The 16,657-nt window shown below is 51.2% G+C and overlaps 1 protein-coding gene across 2 annotated transcripts in view; it reads left to right on the forward strand.

The window, feature by feature from the left end:
- LOC139234947 (polyunsaturated fatty acid 5-lipoxygenase-like) overlaps positions 1 to 16,657 on the forward strand; it is a 192,233-nt gene that overhangs the window by 77,817 nt on the left and 97,759 nt on the right. For both annotated transcript variants that reach the window (XM_070865923.1, XM_070865921.1), the window contains one exon: positions 5,481 to 5,602. In XM_070865923.1, the coding sequence (XP_070722024.1) occupies positions 5,481 to 5,602 (122 nt within the window). The remainder of the gene's footprint in view (positions 1 to 5,480; positions 5,603 to 16,657) is intronic.

Genomic DNA, 16,657 nt, shown 5'->3' on the forward strand with positions numbered 1-16,657 from the left:
ACCCTTGCACCAGGGAGGCAACATACCATCCTGGAGTCTCGGTTGCGGCCGCAAAAACGCCTATCTATTCCCCTTACAATTGAATCCCCTATCACTATCACTCTCCCACTCTTTTTCCTCCCCTCCTGTTCAACAGGGTGGGGTACTGGGACTGGCTTAAGTGCCCTTGCAGAGAACCGGCACGGGCTCGACAGGCTGAATGGCCTCTCTCCATGCTGTAACCATTCTGTGATTCTATGAAATCCGTGTTGACTCTGCTTAATCATAGAAACATAGAAAATAGGTGCAGGAGCACCCATTCGGCCCTTCGAGCTTGCACCGCCATTCAATATGATCATGGCTGATCATGCAACTTCAGTACCCCATTCCTGCTTTCTCTCCATACCCCCTGATCCCTTTAGCCGTAAGGGCCACTTTTTAACTCCCTTTTGAATATATCCAACGAACTGGACTCAACAACTTTCTGTGGTAGAGAATTCCACAGGTTCACCACTCTCTGGGTGAAAAAGTTTCTCCTCATCTCGGTCCTATATGGCTTACCCCCTATCCTTAGACTGTGACCCCTGGTTCCGGACTTCCCCAACATCGGGAACATTCTTCCTGCATCTAACCTGTCCAGTCCCATCATAATTTTATATGTTTCTATGAGATTCTCTCTCATTCATTATTCTAAATTCCAGTGAGTATATGCCTAGCCGATCCAGTCTTTCTTCATATGTCAGTTGCCATCCCGGGAATTAGTCTGGTGAACCTTCGCTGAAATCCCTCATTAGCAAGCATGTTCTTCCTCAGATTAGGAGACCAAAACTGCATACAATACTCAAGGTGTGGTCTCACCAAGGCCCTGTACAACTACAGTAAGACCTCCCTGCTCCTATACTCAAATCCTCTCGCTATGAAGGCCAGCATGTCATTGGCTTTCTTTACTGCCTGCTGTACCTGCATGCCTACCTTCAGTGACTGATGTACCATGACACCCAGGTCTCGTTGCACCTCCCCTTTTACTAATCAGTCACCATTCAGATAATAATCTGCCTTCCTGTTTTTGCCACCAAAGTGGATAACCTCACATTTATCCACATTATACTGCATCTGCATGCATTTGCCCTCTCACCAAACTGTCCAAGTCGCCCTGCAGCCTCTTAGCATCCTCCTCACAGCTCACACTGCCACCCAGCTTAGTGTCATCTGCAAACTTGGAGATATTACATTAAATTCCTTCGTCTAATTCATTCATGTATATTGTAAATAGCTGGAGTCCCAGCACTGAACCTTGCGGTACCCCACTAGTCACTGCCTGCCATTCTGAAAAGGACCCGTTTATTCCCACTCTTTGCTTCCTGTCTGCCAACCAGTTCTCTATCCACGTCAATACATTACCCCCAATACCATGTGCCTTAATTTTGCACACCAATCTCTTGTGTAGGAGCTTGTCAAAAGCCTTTTGAAAGTCCAAATACACCACATCCACTGGTTCTCCAATATCATATTATGATTTTCTAAGTTTTGTGTTACCACGTCCCTAATAATAGTTTATAGCATTTTCCCTACTACTGATGGCAGACTAATGGTTCTATAGTTCCCGGTTTTCTCTCTCCCTCTTTTCTTGAACAGCGGGGTTACATTTGACACCTTCCAATTCACAGAGGCTATATTAGAATCTAGGGAATTCTGGAAGATCGTAACCAATGCTTGCACTATCTCTGTAACTACCTCTTTTAAAACCCTAGGATGTAGGCCATCAGGTCCAGGGGATTTTATGGCTGTTAGTTCCATTTCTTTCTCGAGTACTATTGCTTTACTAATACTAATCTCTTTCAGTTGCTCATTCTCTCTTGACCCTTGGTTCTCCAGTTTCTGGAATGTTTTTGTGTCTGCCATGAAGACAAATCCAGAGTATTTGTTTAATGTCTCTGCCATTTCCTTATTCCACATTATAATTTATCCTGTCTCTGCCTGTAAGGGACCATGTTTACTTTCATTAATCTCTTCCTTTCTACACACCCATACAAGCTTTTACAAGCTGGTTTTATATCTCTTGCTAGTTTATTCTCATCCTCTTTTCTCTCTCTCTCAATTTCTTGGTCATCCTTTGCTAAATTCTACAATTGTTCCAATCCTCAGACTTACTACTCATTTTGGCAACATTATAAGTCTCTTCCTTTAATCTAATAATATCTTTAACTTCTCTTCTTTGCCAGGGTTCGACCAATTTACCCATGGGTTTTTTATTCCATAAGGGAATGTATTTTAATTGTTTCTTTAAATGTTTGCCATTGCTTATTTGCTGTCATATCATTTAATCTAGTTTCACAATATACTTTAGCCAACTCGTCCCTCATCCCTACATAGATTGCTTTGTTCAGATTTAATTTCCGTCTTAACTAAATCATTCTCGAACTCAATGTAAAATTTGATCATATTGTGATCAATCTTCCCCAGAGACTCCTTTACTGCAAGGTTATTAATTAATCCCTTCTCATTGCACAATACTAGATCTACAATAGTCTGTTTCCTAATTGGTTCCTCGACATACAGATCTAGACAACTATCTTGAATGCATTCCATGAACTCGTCCTCCGTACTATTACTGCAAATGTGGTTTGTCCAGTCCATATGAAGATTAATGTCTCCCATGATTACTGTATATCTTTATTACATGCAGCTCTAATTTTCTGGTATTTACTGTGTCCGACACTATGCTGTTGCAACTCCCACAGTGTTTTCTGTCCCTTGTTTTTTAGGTACACCAAAACTGATTCTACATCTTGATTTTACGAGCTAAGATCCTTTCCCTTTACTGTCTTTCTCCCATGTATTTTCCATTCTGTCTATCTCTTCTAAAAGTCAAGTATCTTGGAATATTTAGTTCCCAACCTTGGTCATTCTGCAGCAAAGTGTCCCATAATGGCTATTAGATCAAACCCATTTATTTCTATCTCTGCTATTAGTTCATCTATTTTGATGCGATGCTTTGCGCATTCAGATATAAAACCGCTAAATGAACAGCGTACAAATCCATGATTCTTACATTTTATCATCGTTGATGCATACAATAATAAGGACACCACTCGCTCTCCATATGCACAGGGAAGTTCCAAATGAAGCTTGCTTCTTATGCTGAGAAACATATTAAAGCTTCAAAGCTAACCCAGCTTTTCTGGTGGCTGGATTGCAGGCTGCCCACCTGGACCTGTCTCGCCAGTAAAACAGGCTTCCAGCAGAAATGCTTTCAACGCCCCGATGAAGTTAAGCTGCGACAAAAGGTTGCATTTCCTATATCAATATTAATTATATAGCCAATCTTTAACAACACAATGTCAAATCTGCAGCTGTATAACGCAAATAGCACTGGAAGAGCGTCAGCGGAGAGGCCGGGAACGGGACGTCTGCGCGGAGGCCGGGCGGGGCGTCATCGGAGAGAACAAAACAGATGTTTTGGGAAGTGCCGCTTCCTCAGAACAGGGCGACATTACTGATGATCAGCATTTCATAAACATAGAAACGGGAAAGGGACAGAAACATGTCCTTTATTTGTCTTTTATTTTTAATTATGTATCTGTTTGTTTGGTGTAAATATCACTTCTGCTATTGAACCACCTACATTTTCCAGTTCATTCTAACTCTTTTCCTCTTGATATGCTCAATGTGTTTCACCTCCCTCCTCATTCTGTTCCCTATTTAAATGCTGCTCCCCTTTAATATCTTCCACTTCTGAGAATGATTCAATACATCGACTCTTGTCCCCACCACAGATGCTGCCTGACCTGCTGAGGTCTCCCAGCATGTCCTGCTTGTGTCTGTAGTGAGGATGAGTGGCAGATACGCTACAGAACTTCTCACTATCAATGGTCACAGCGGAAACCACCGGCTGATTCCCAAACCCAACGGGATTTCCTATAATAGGTTGGATAAGGAAGTGAGGTGTGAAATCAGGCACACCCTGACCGCATCTTTAGGGAATAGCGCCTGAGGATTGGAGAATTTATAAAAAGGAACATAAGCATACAGCGAGCCTTGCATCTGTAGGGGGTAAAACATTCGGAGGCATCCTGTGGGAGGGGATAATAGGCCACCTGAAGAAATACGGAGGAGCCGTCGCTGCTCCAGATTTTTATGGCAGTTATCTCTCTGTTACCGACCCGGCGCAGCACCGACCCGACTCAACACCGACCCGACCCGGCGCAGCACCGACCCAACTCAACACCGACCCGGCACAGCACCGACCCGACCCGGCACAGCACCGACCCAACTCAACACCGACCCGGCACAGCACCGACCCGACCCGGCACAGCACCGACCCGACCCGGCACAGCACCGACCCACACAGCACCGACCCGACTCAACACCGACCCAGCATAGCACCGACCCGACTCAACACCGACCCAACTCAACACCGACCCGGCCCGGCGCAGCACCGACCCGACTCAACACCGACCCAACTCAACACCGACCCGGCCCGGCGCAGCACCGACCCAACTCAACACCGACCCGACTCAACACTGACCCGGCCCGGCATAGCACCGACCCACACAACACCAGCCCGACTCAATTCCGATCCAACTCAACACCGACCCGACCTGCCGCAGCACCGACCCGGCCCGGCATAGCACCGACCCACACAACACCGGCCCGACACAGCAACGACCCGACTCAACAACGACCCGGCGCAGCACCGACCCAACTCAACACCGACCCGACCCGGCCCGGCGCAGCACCGATCCAACTCAACACTGACCCGACCCGGCACAGCACCGACCCACATAGCACCGACCCGGCCCGGCGCAGCACCGACCCAACTCAACACCAACCCGGCTCGGCGCAGCACCGACCCAACTCAACACCGACCCGACCCGGCGCAGCACCGACCCACTCAACACCGACCCGACTCAACACCGACCCGGCCCGGCGCAGCACCGACCCAACTCAACACCGACCCGACTCAACACTGACCCGGCCCGGCGCAGCACCGACCCAACTCAACACCGACCCGACTCAACACTGACCCGGCCCGGCACAGCACCGACCCACACAACACCAGCCCGACTCAATTCCGACCCAACTCAACACCGACCCGACCTGCCGCAGCACCGACCCGACTCAATAACGACCCGGCCCGGCATAGCACTGACCCACACAACACCGGCCCGACACAGCAACGACCCGACTCAACACCGACCCGGCGCAGCAGCGACCCGGCAGAACACCGACCCATTATATCTCCGACCCGGCACAGCACCGACCTGGCACAGCACAGTGCTTTTCTGGTCTCTACCGCCCAGCACTGACGGGCCAGCACAGGACCCCAGAGGGGCAGCACGGATACACAGAGGGGCAGCGCGGATACAGAGGGACAGCGAAGTGTTCACTAGAGATTCCAGATTGGATCAGGCGGCTGTAAACCTCAGGTTAGGAAATGGTTCTGAAGTGGTCACATCTCTTGTTCTGATTATTGCTGAACGTTAATTTCTTTCTGACAGCTTTGTCACAGAGGTAGTCAACATATATTACGATGACGACAAGGCTGTTCAGACGGACACTGAACTACAGGCCTTTGCGAAGGACGTGTTCGTCTATGGGCTGAAGGACAAAAAAAGTTCAGGTAAATGTCTGTTTACGAAGGTGACATTAATGTTAAATAACAGGATCCCTCCATTATGATGGCTCAGCCCCAGTACCCATGTGTTCTTCCTGCTATTTAAAAGTTAATCATCCTCTTCTGCCCACTTTGTCTTGCACTGAGATACAGGCCCAGGCACCGGTACCCTTCCTGTACCTCATCAATGTATGAACCTTGACCCATGGCCATTCTACATGTATGAACCTTGACCCATGGCCATTCTACATGTATGAACCTTGATCCATGGCCATTCTACATGTATGAACCTTGGCTCATAGCATTCTACATGTATGAACCTTGACCCACGGCCATTCTACCTGTATGTACCTTGGGCCATGGCATTCTACATGTATGAACCTTGGCCCATGGCATTCTACATGTATGAACCTTCACCCACGGCCATTCTACATGTATGTACCTTGGCCCATGGCATTCTACATTTATGAACCTTGACCCACGGCCATTCTCCATGTATGTACCTCGGCCCATGGCCATTCTTCTGTAACTCACTGTAAGCGAAAGTTCTCTGGTTACCGACCGGCCTACAAGTGGAAACAGTTTCTCCTTATTTTCAACAGTTTGAGCCTTCCACATTCCACACTACATAAACTTGAAGTCATCCAAAACTCAGAAGCCCATGTACTAACTGACAACAAGTCCCACTCACCCATCACCCATGTGCTTTCTGACCTACATTGGCTCCCGGTTAAACAACGTCTCGATTTCAAAATTCTCATCCTTGTTGACAAATCTCTCCATGGCCTCGCCCCTCCCTTTCTCTGTAATCTTTTTCAGCCCCACAATCCTACAAGATGTCTGCACTCCTCAAATTCTGCCTTCTTGAACATCCCTGATTATAATCGCTCAACCATTGGTGGCCATGCCTTCAGCTGCCTGGGCCCCAAGCTCTGGAACTCCCTCCCTAAACCTCTCTGTCTCTCTACCTTTCTTTCCTCCTTCAAGACCCTGGGATAGTGGGCCAGACACTGACCTTTCACACTCTGGGACAGTGGGTCACACACTGACCTTTCACACTCTGGGACAGTCGGTCACACACTGACCTTTCACACTCTGGGACACGGGGTCACACACTGACCTTTCACCCTCTGGGACACTGGGTCACACACTGACCTTTCACACTCTGTGACATGGGGTCACACACTGACATTTCACACACTGGGACACGGGGTCAGACACTGACCTTTCACACTCTAGGACACTGGGTCACACACTGACCTTTCAGACTCTGGGACACGGGGTCACACACTGACCTTTCACACTCGGGGTCACTGGGTCACACACTGACCTTTCACACTCTGGGTCACTGGGTCACGCATTGACCTTTCACACTCTGGGACACTGGGTCACACACTGACCTTTCACGGTCTGGGTCACTGGGTCACACACTGACATTTCACACTCTGGGACACTGGGTCACACACTGACCTTTCACACTCTGGGACACTAGGTCACACAGTGACCTTTCATACTCAGGACCATGGGGTCACACACTGACCTTTCACAGTCTGGGACACGGGGTCACACACTGACCTTTCACACTCTGCGACACTGAGTCACACACTGACCTTTCACACTCTGGGACACGGGGGGACACACTGACCTTTCACACACTGGGTCACACACTGACCTTTCACACTCTGGGACAGTGGGTCAGACACTGACCTTTCACACTCTGGGACAGTGGGTCACACATTGACCTTTCACACTCAAGGAAACGGGGTCACACACTGACCTTTCACACTCTGGGTCACTGGGTCACACACTGACATTTCACACTCTGGGACACTGGGTCACACACTGACCTGTCACACTCTGGTACAGTGGGTCACACACTGACCTTTCACACTCTGGGTCACTGGGTCACACACTGACCTTTCACACTCTAGGACACTGGGTCACACACTGACCTTTCACACACTGGGGCGCACACTGATCTTTCACACTCTGGGTCACTGGGTCATACTGACCTTTCACACTCTGGGACAGTGGGTCACACACTGACCTTTCACACTCTGGGTCACTGGGTCACACACTGACCTTTCACACTCTGGGACAGTGGGTCACACATTGACCTTTCACACTCTGGGACACGGGGTCACACACTGACCTTTCACACTCTGGGTCACTTGGTCACACACAGACCTTTCACACTCTGGGACAGTGGGTCAGACACTGACCTTTCACACTCTTGGATAGTGGGTCACACACTGACCTTTCACACTCTGGGACATGGGGTCACGCACTGACATTTCACACACTGGGACACTGGGTCAGACACTGACCTTTCACACTCTAGGACACTGGGTCACACACTGACCTTTCACACACTGGGGCGCACACTGATCTTTCACACTCAGGGTCACTGGGTCATACTGACCTTTCACACTCTGGGACACTGGGTCACACACTGACCTTTCACAATCTGTGCAGTGGGTCACACAATGACGTTTCACACTTTGGAACACTGGGTCACACACTGACCTTTCACACTCTGGGACACTCGGTAACACACTGACCTTTCACACTCTGGGACACGGGGTCACACACTGACTTTTCACACTCTGGGACACTGGGTCACACACTGACCTTTCACACTGTGGGACACTGTGTCAAACACTGACCTTTCACACTCTGTTCAGTGGGTCACACACTGACCTTTCACACTTTGGGACACTGGGTCACACACTGACCTTTCACACTCTGGGACACTCGGTAACACACTGACCTTTCACACTCTGGGACACGGGGTCACACACTGACTTTTCACACTCTGGGTCACTGGGTCACACACTGACCTTTCACACTCTGGACAGTGGGTCACATACTGACCTTTCACACTCTGTGACATGGGGTCCCACACTGACCTTTCACTCTCTGGGACACGGGGTCACACACTGACCTTTCACTCTCCGGGACACTGGGTCACACACTGACCTTTCACACTCTGGGTACAGTGGGTCACACACTGACCTTTCACACTCTGGGACACGGGGTCACACACTGACCTTTAACACTCTGGGTCACTGGGTCACACATTGACCTTTCACACTCTGGGACAGTGGGTCACAAACTGACCTTTCACACTCTGGGACACTGGGTCACACACTGACCTTTCACACTCTGGGACACTGGGTCACACACTGACCTTTCACACTCTGGGACACTGGGTCACACACTGACCTTTCACACTCTGGGACACTGGGTCACACACTGACCTTTCACACTCTGGGACACTGGGTCACACACTGACCTTTCTCACTCTGGGACACTGGGTCACACACTGACCTTTCACACTCAGGGACTGTGGGTCACACACTGACCTTTCACACTCTGGGACACTGGGTCACACACTGGCCTTTCACACTCTGGGCAGTGGGTCACACACTGACCTTTCACACTCTGGGCAGTGGGTCACACACTGACCTTTCACACTCTGGGACACTGGGTCACATACTGACCTTTCACACTTTGGGACACTCGGTAACACACTGACCTTTCACACTCTGGGACACGAGGTCACACACTGACCTTTCACACTCTGGGACACTGAGTCACACACTGATCTTTCACACTCTGGGGCGATTGGTCACACACTGACCTTTCACACTCTGGGCAGTGGGTCACACACTGACCTTTCACACTCTGGGACACTGGGTCACACACTGACCTTTCACACTCTGGGACACGAGGTCACACACTGACCTTTCACACTCTGGGACACTGAGTCACACACTGATCTTTCACACTCTGGGGCGATTGGTCACACACTGACCTTTCACACTCTGGGCAGTGGGTCACACACTGACCTTTCACACTCTGGGACACTGGGTCACACACTGACCTTTCACACTCTGTGCCATGGGGAGTCACACTGACCTTTCACACTCTGGGACACTGGGTCACACACTGACCATTCAAACTCTGGGTCACTGCATCACACACTGACCTTTCACACTCTGGGCCATGGGGTCACACACTGACCTTTCACACTCTGGGACACTGGATCACACACTGACCTTTCACACTCTGGGCCATGGGGTCACACACTGACCATTCACACTCTGGGACACTGGGTCGCACACTGATCTTTCACACTCTTGGACACTGGGTCACACACTGACCTTTCACACTCTGGGACAGTGGGTCACACACTGACCTTTCACACTGTGGGACACTGGGTCACACACTGACCTTTCACACTCTGGGACACGGGGTCACACACTGACCTTTCACACTCTGGGACACGGGGTCACACACTGACCTTTCACACTCTGGGATACTGGGTCACACACTGACCTTTCACACTCTGGGAAACTGGGTCACACACTGGCCTTTCACACTCTGGGACAGTGGGTCACACACTGACCTTTCACACTCTGGGACACTGGGTCACACACTGACCTTTCGCACTCGGGGACACTGGGTCACACACTGACCTTTCACACTCTGTGCAGTGGGTCACACACTGACCTTTCACACTCTGGGACACTGGGTCACACACTGACCTTTCACACTCTGGGACACTCGGTAACACACTGACCTTTCACACTCTGGGACACGGGGTCACACACTGAACTTTCACACTCTGGGACACGGTCCCACACTGACCTTTCACACTCTGGGACAGTGGGTCACACACTGACCTTTCACATTCGGGGTCACTGGGTCACACACTGCCCTTTCACACTCTGGGACACTGGGTCACACACTGACCTTTCACACTCTGGGACACTGGGTCACACACTGACCTTTCACACTCTGGGACACTGGGTCACACACTGACCTTTCACACTCTGGGACACTCGGTAATACACTGACCTTTCACACACTGGGACACTGGGTCACGCACTGACCTTTCACACTCTGGGCCATGGGGTCACACATTGACCGTTCACACTCTGGGACACTGGGTCACACACTGATATTTCACACTCTGGGACAGTGGGTCACACACTGACCTTTCACATTCTGGGACACTGGGTCACATACTGACCTTTCACACTCGGGGTCACTGCGTCACACACTGATCTTTCACACTCTGGGACACTGGGTCACACACTGACCTTTCACACTCTGGGACATGGGGTAAGACACTGACCTTTCAGACTCTGGGACACTGGGTCACACACTGACCTTTCACACTGTGGGACAGTGGGTCACACATTGATCTTTCACACTCTGGGACAGTGGGTCACACACTGACCTTTTACACTCTGGGACACGGGTTCACACACTGACCTTTCACAATCTGGGACAGTGGGTTACACACTGACCTTTCACACTCTGGGACAGTGGGTCACACATTGACCTTTCACACTCTGGGACACGGGGTCACACACTGACCTTTCACACTCTGGGACACGGGGTCACACACTGACCTTTCACACTCTGGGACATGGGGTCACACACTGACCTTTCACAATCTGGGACTGTGGGTCACACACTGACCTTTTCACACTCTGGGGCAGTGGGTCACACACTGACCTTTCACACTCTGGGACACTGGGTCACACACTGACCTTTCACACTCTGGGCCATAGGGTCACACACTGACCTTTCACACTCTGGGACTGTGGGTCACACACTGACCTTTTCACACTCTGGGACAGTGGGTCACACACTGACCTTTCACACTCTGGGACACTGGGTCACACACAGATCTTTCACACTCTTGGACAGTGGGTCACACACTGACCTTTCACACTCTGGGACACTGGGTCACACACTGATCTTTCACACTCTGGGCCATGGGGTCACACACTGACCATTCACACTCTGGGACACTGGGTCGCACACTGATCTTTCACACTCTTGGACACTGGGTCACACACTGACCTTTCACACTCTGGGACAGTGGGTCACACACTGACCTTTCACACTGTGGGACTGTGGGTCACACACTGACCTTTGACACTCTGGGACACGGGGTCACACACTGACCATTCACACTCTGGGACACGGGATCACACACTGACCGTTCACACTTTGGGATACTGGGTCACACACTGACCTTTCACACTCTGGGAAACTGGGTCACACACTGACCTTTCACACTCTGGGACAGTGGGTCACACACTGACCTTTATCACTCTGGGACACTGGGTCACACACTGACCTTTCACACTCTGGGACAGTGGGTCACACACTGACCTTTCACACTCTGGGACATGGGGTCACACATTGACCTTTCACTCTCTGGGACACTGGGTCACACACTGACCTTTCACACTCTGGGACAGTGGGTCACACACTGACCTTTCACACTCTGGGACAGTGGGTCACACACTGACCTTTCACACTCGGGGTCACTGGGTCACACACTGACCTTTCACACTCTGGGACACTGGGTCACACACTGACCTTTCACACTCTGGGCAGTGGGTCACACACTGACCTTTCACACTCTGGGACAGTGGGTCACACACTGACCTTTATCACTCTGGGACACTGGGTCACACACTGACCTTTCACACTCTGGGACAGTGGGTCACACACTGACCTTTCACTCTCTAGGACACGGGGTCACACACTGACGTTTCACACTCTGGGACTCTCGGTCACACACTGACCTTTCACACTCTGGGACAGTGGGTCACACACTGACCTTTCACACTCGGGGTCACTGGGTCACACACTGACCTTTCACACTCTGGGACACTGGGTCACACACTGACCTTTCACACTCTGGGCAGTGGGTCACACACTGACCTTTCACACTCTGGGCAGTGGGTCACACACTGACCTTTCACACTCTGGGACACTGGGTCACATACTGACCTTTCACACTTTGGGACACTCGGTAACACACTGACCTTTCACACTCTGGGACACAGGGTCACACACTGACCTTTCACATTCTGGGACACTGGGTCACACACTGACCTTTCACATTCTGGGACACTGGGTCACACACTGACCTTTCACACTCTGGGACACGAGGTCACACACTGACCTTTCACACTCTGGGACACTGAGTCACACACTGATCTTTCACACTCTGGGGCGATTGGTCACACACTGACCTTTCACACTCTGGGCAGTGGGTCACACACTGACCTTTCACACTCTGGGACACTGGGTCACACACTGACCTTTATCACTCTGGGACACTGGGTCACACACTGACCTTTCACACTCTGGGACAGTGGGTCACACACTGACCTTTCACTCTCTAGGACACGGGGTCACACACTGACGTTTCACACTCTGGGACTCTCGGTCACACACTGACCTTTCACACTCTGGGACAGTGGGTCACACACTGACCTTTCACACTCGGGGTCACTGGGTCACACACTGACCTTTCACACTCTGGGACACTGGGTCACACACTGACCTTTCACACTCTGGGCAGTGGGTCACACACTGACCTTTCACACTCTGGGCAGTGGGTCACACACTGACCTTTCACACTCTGGGACACTGGGTCACATACTGACCTTTCACACTTTGGGACACTCGGTAACACACTGACCTTTCACACTCTGGGACACAGGGTCACACACTGACCTTTCACATTCTGGGACACTGGGTCACACACTGACCTTTCACATTCTGGGACACTGGGTCACACACTGACCTTTCACACTCTGGGACACGAGGTCACACACTGACCTTTCACACTCTGGGACACTGAGTCACACACTGATCTTTCACACTCTGGGGCGATTGGTCACACACTGACCTTTCACACTCTGGGCAGTGGGTCACACACTGACCTTTCACACTCTGGGACACTGGGTCACACACTGACCTTTCACACTCTGTGCCATGGGGAGTCACACTGACCTTTCACACTCTGGGACACTGGGTCACACACTGACCATTCAAACTCTGGGTCACTGCATCACACACTGACCTTTCACACTCTGGGCCATGGGGTCACACACTGACCTTTCACACTCTGGGACACTGGGTCACACACAGATCTTTCACACTCTGGGACAGTGGGTCACACACTGACCTATCACACTCTGGGACACTGGGTCACACACTGACCTTTCACACTCTGGGCCATGGGGTCACACACTGACCATTCACACTCTGGGACACTGGGTCGCACACTGATCTTTCACACTCTTGGACACTGGGTCACACACTGACCTTTCACACTCTGGGACAGTGGGTCACACACTGACCTTTCACACTGTGGGACTGTGGGTCACACACTGACCTTTCACACTCTGGGACACGGGGTCACACACTGACCTTTCACACTCTGGGACACGGGGTCACACACTGACCTTTCACACTCTGGGATACTGGGTCACACACTGACCTTTCACACTCTGGGAAACTGGGTCACACACTGGCCTTTCACACTCTGGGACAGTGGGTCACACACTGACCTTTCACACTCTGGGACACTGGGTCACACACTGACCTTTCACACTCGGGGACACTGGGTCACACACTGACCTTTCACACTCTGTGCAGTGGGTCACACACTGACCTTTCACACTCTGGGACACTGGGTCACACACTGACCTTTCACACTCTGGGACACTCGGTAACACACTGACCTTTCACACTCTGGGACACGGGGTCACACACTGAACTTTCACACTCTGGGACACGGTCCCACACTGACCTTTCACACTCTGGGACAGTGGGTCACACACTGACCTTTCACATTCGGGGTCACTGGGTCACACACTGACCTTTCACACTCTGGGACACTGGGTCACACACTGACCTTTCACACTCTGGGACACTGGGTCACACACTGACCTTTCACACTCTGGGACACTGGGTCACACACTGACCTTTCACACTCTGGGACACTCGGTAATACACTGACCTTTCACACACTGGGACACTGGTTCACGCACTGACCTTTCACACTCTGGGCCATGGGGTCACACATTGACCTTTCACACTCTGGGACAATGGGTCACACAATGCCTTTTCACACTCTGGGACACTGGGTCACACACTGATATTTCACACTCTGGGACTGTGGGTCACACACTGACCTTTCACATTCTGGGACACTGGGTCACATACTGACCTTTCACACTCGGGGTCACTGCGTCACACACTGATCTTTCACACTCTGGGACACTGGGTCACACACTGACCTTTCACACTCTGGGACATGGGGTAAGACACTGACCTTTCAGACTCTGGGACACTGGGTCACACACTGACCTTTCACACTGTGGGACAGTGGGTCACACATTGATCTTTCACACTCTGGGACAGTGGGTCACACACTGACCTTTCACACTCTGGGACACGGGTTCACACACTGACCTTTCACACTCTGGGACAGTGGGTTACACACTGACCTTTCACACTCTGGGACAGTGGGTCACACATTGACCTTTCACACTCTGGGACACGGGGTCACACACTGACCTTTCACACTCTGGGACACGGGGTCACACACTGACCTTTCACACTCTGGGACATGGGGTCACACACTGACCTTTCACAATCTGGGACTGTGGGTCACACACTGACCTTTTCACACTCTGGGGCAGTGGGTCACACACTGACCTTTCACACTCTGGGACACTGGGTCACACACTGACCTTTCACACTCTGGGCCATAGGGTCACACACTGACCTTTCACACTCTGGGACTGTGGGTCACACACTGACCTTTTCACACTCTGGGACAGTGGGTCACACACTGACCTTTCACACTCTGGGACACTGGGTCACGCACAGATCTTTCACACTCTTGGACAGTGGGTCACACACTGACCTTTCACACTCTGGGACACTGGGTCACACACTGATCTTTCACACTCTGGGCCATGGGGTCACACACTGACCATTCACACTCTGGGACACTGGGTCGCACACTGATCTTTCACACTCTTGGACACTGGGTCACACACTGACCTTTCACACTCTGGGACAGTGGGTCACACACTGACCTTTCACACTGTGGGTCACACACTGACCTTTAACACTCTGGGACACGGGGTCACACACTGACCATTCACACTCTGGGACACGGGATCACACACTGACCCTTCACACTTTGGGATACTGGGTCACACACTGACCTTTCACACTCTGGGAAACTGGGTCACACACTGACCTTTCACACTCTGGGACAGTGGGTCACACACTGACCTTTATCACTCTGGGACACTGGGTCACACACTGACCTTTCACACTCTGGGACAGTGGGTCACATACTGACCTTTCACACTCTGGGACATGGGGTCACACATTGACCTTTCACTCTCTGGGACACTGGGTCACACACTGACCTTTCACACTCTGGGACAGTGGGTCACACACTGACCTTTCACATTCAGGGTCACTGGGTCACACACTGACCGTTCACACTCTGGGACACTGGGTCACACACTGACCTTTCACACTCTGGGCAGTGGGTTACACACTGACCTTTCACAATCTGGGACACTGGGTCACACACTGACCTTTCACACTCTGGGACACTGGGTCACACATTGACCTTTCACACTCTGGGACACTGGGTCACACACTGATCTTTCACACTCTGGGACACTGGGTCACACACTGACCTTTCACACTCTGGGACACTGGGTCACACACTGACCTTTCACAATCTGTGCAGTGGGTCACACAATGACGTTTCACACTTTGGAACACTGGGTCACACACTGACCTTTCACACTCTGGGACAATCGGTAACACACTGACCTTTCACACTCTGGGACACGGGGTCACACACTGACTTTTCACACTCTGGGACACTGGGTCACACACTGACCTTTCACACTGTGGGACACTGTGTCAAACACTGACCTTTCACACTCTGTTCAGTGGGTCACACACTGACCCTTCACACTTTGGGACACTGGGTCACACACTGACCTTTCACACTCTGGGACACTCGGTAACACACTGACCTTTCACACTCTGGGACACGGGGTCACACACTGACCTTTCACACTCAGGGACACTGGGTCATACACTGACCTTTCACACACTGGGACACGGTCCCACACTGACCTTTCACACTCTGGGACACTGAGTCACACACTGATCTTTCACACTCTGGGACACTGG

This window comes from Pristiophorus japonicus, chromosome 22 (genome assembly GCF_044704955.1).
Source record: "Pristiophorus japonicus isolate sPriJap1 chromosome 22, sPriJap1.hap1, whole genome shotgun sequence".
NCBI lineage: Eukaryota > Metazoa > Chordata > Chondrichthyes > Pristiophoridae > Pristiophorus > Pristiophorus japonicus.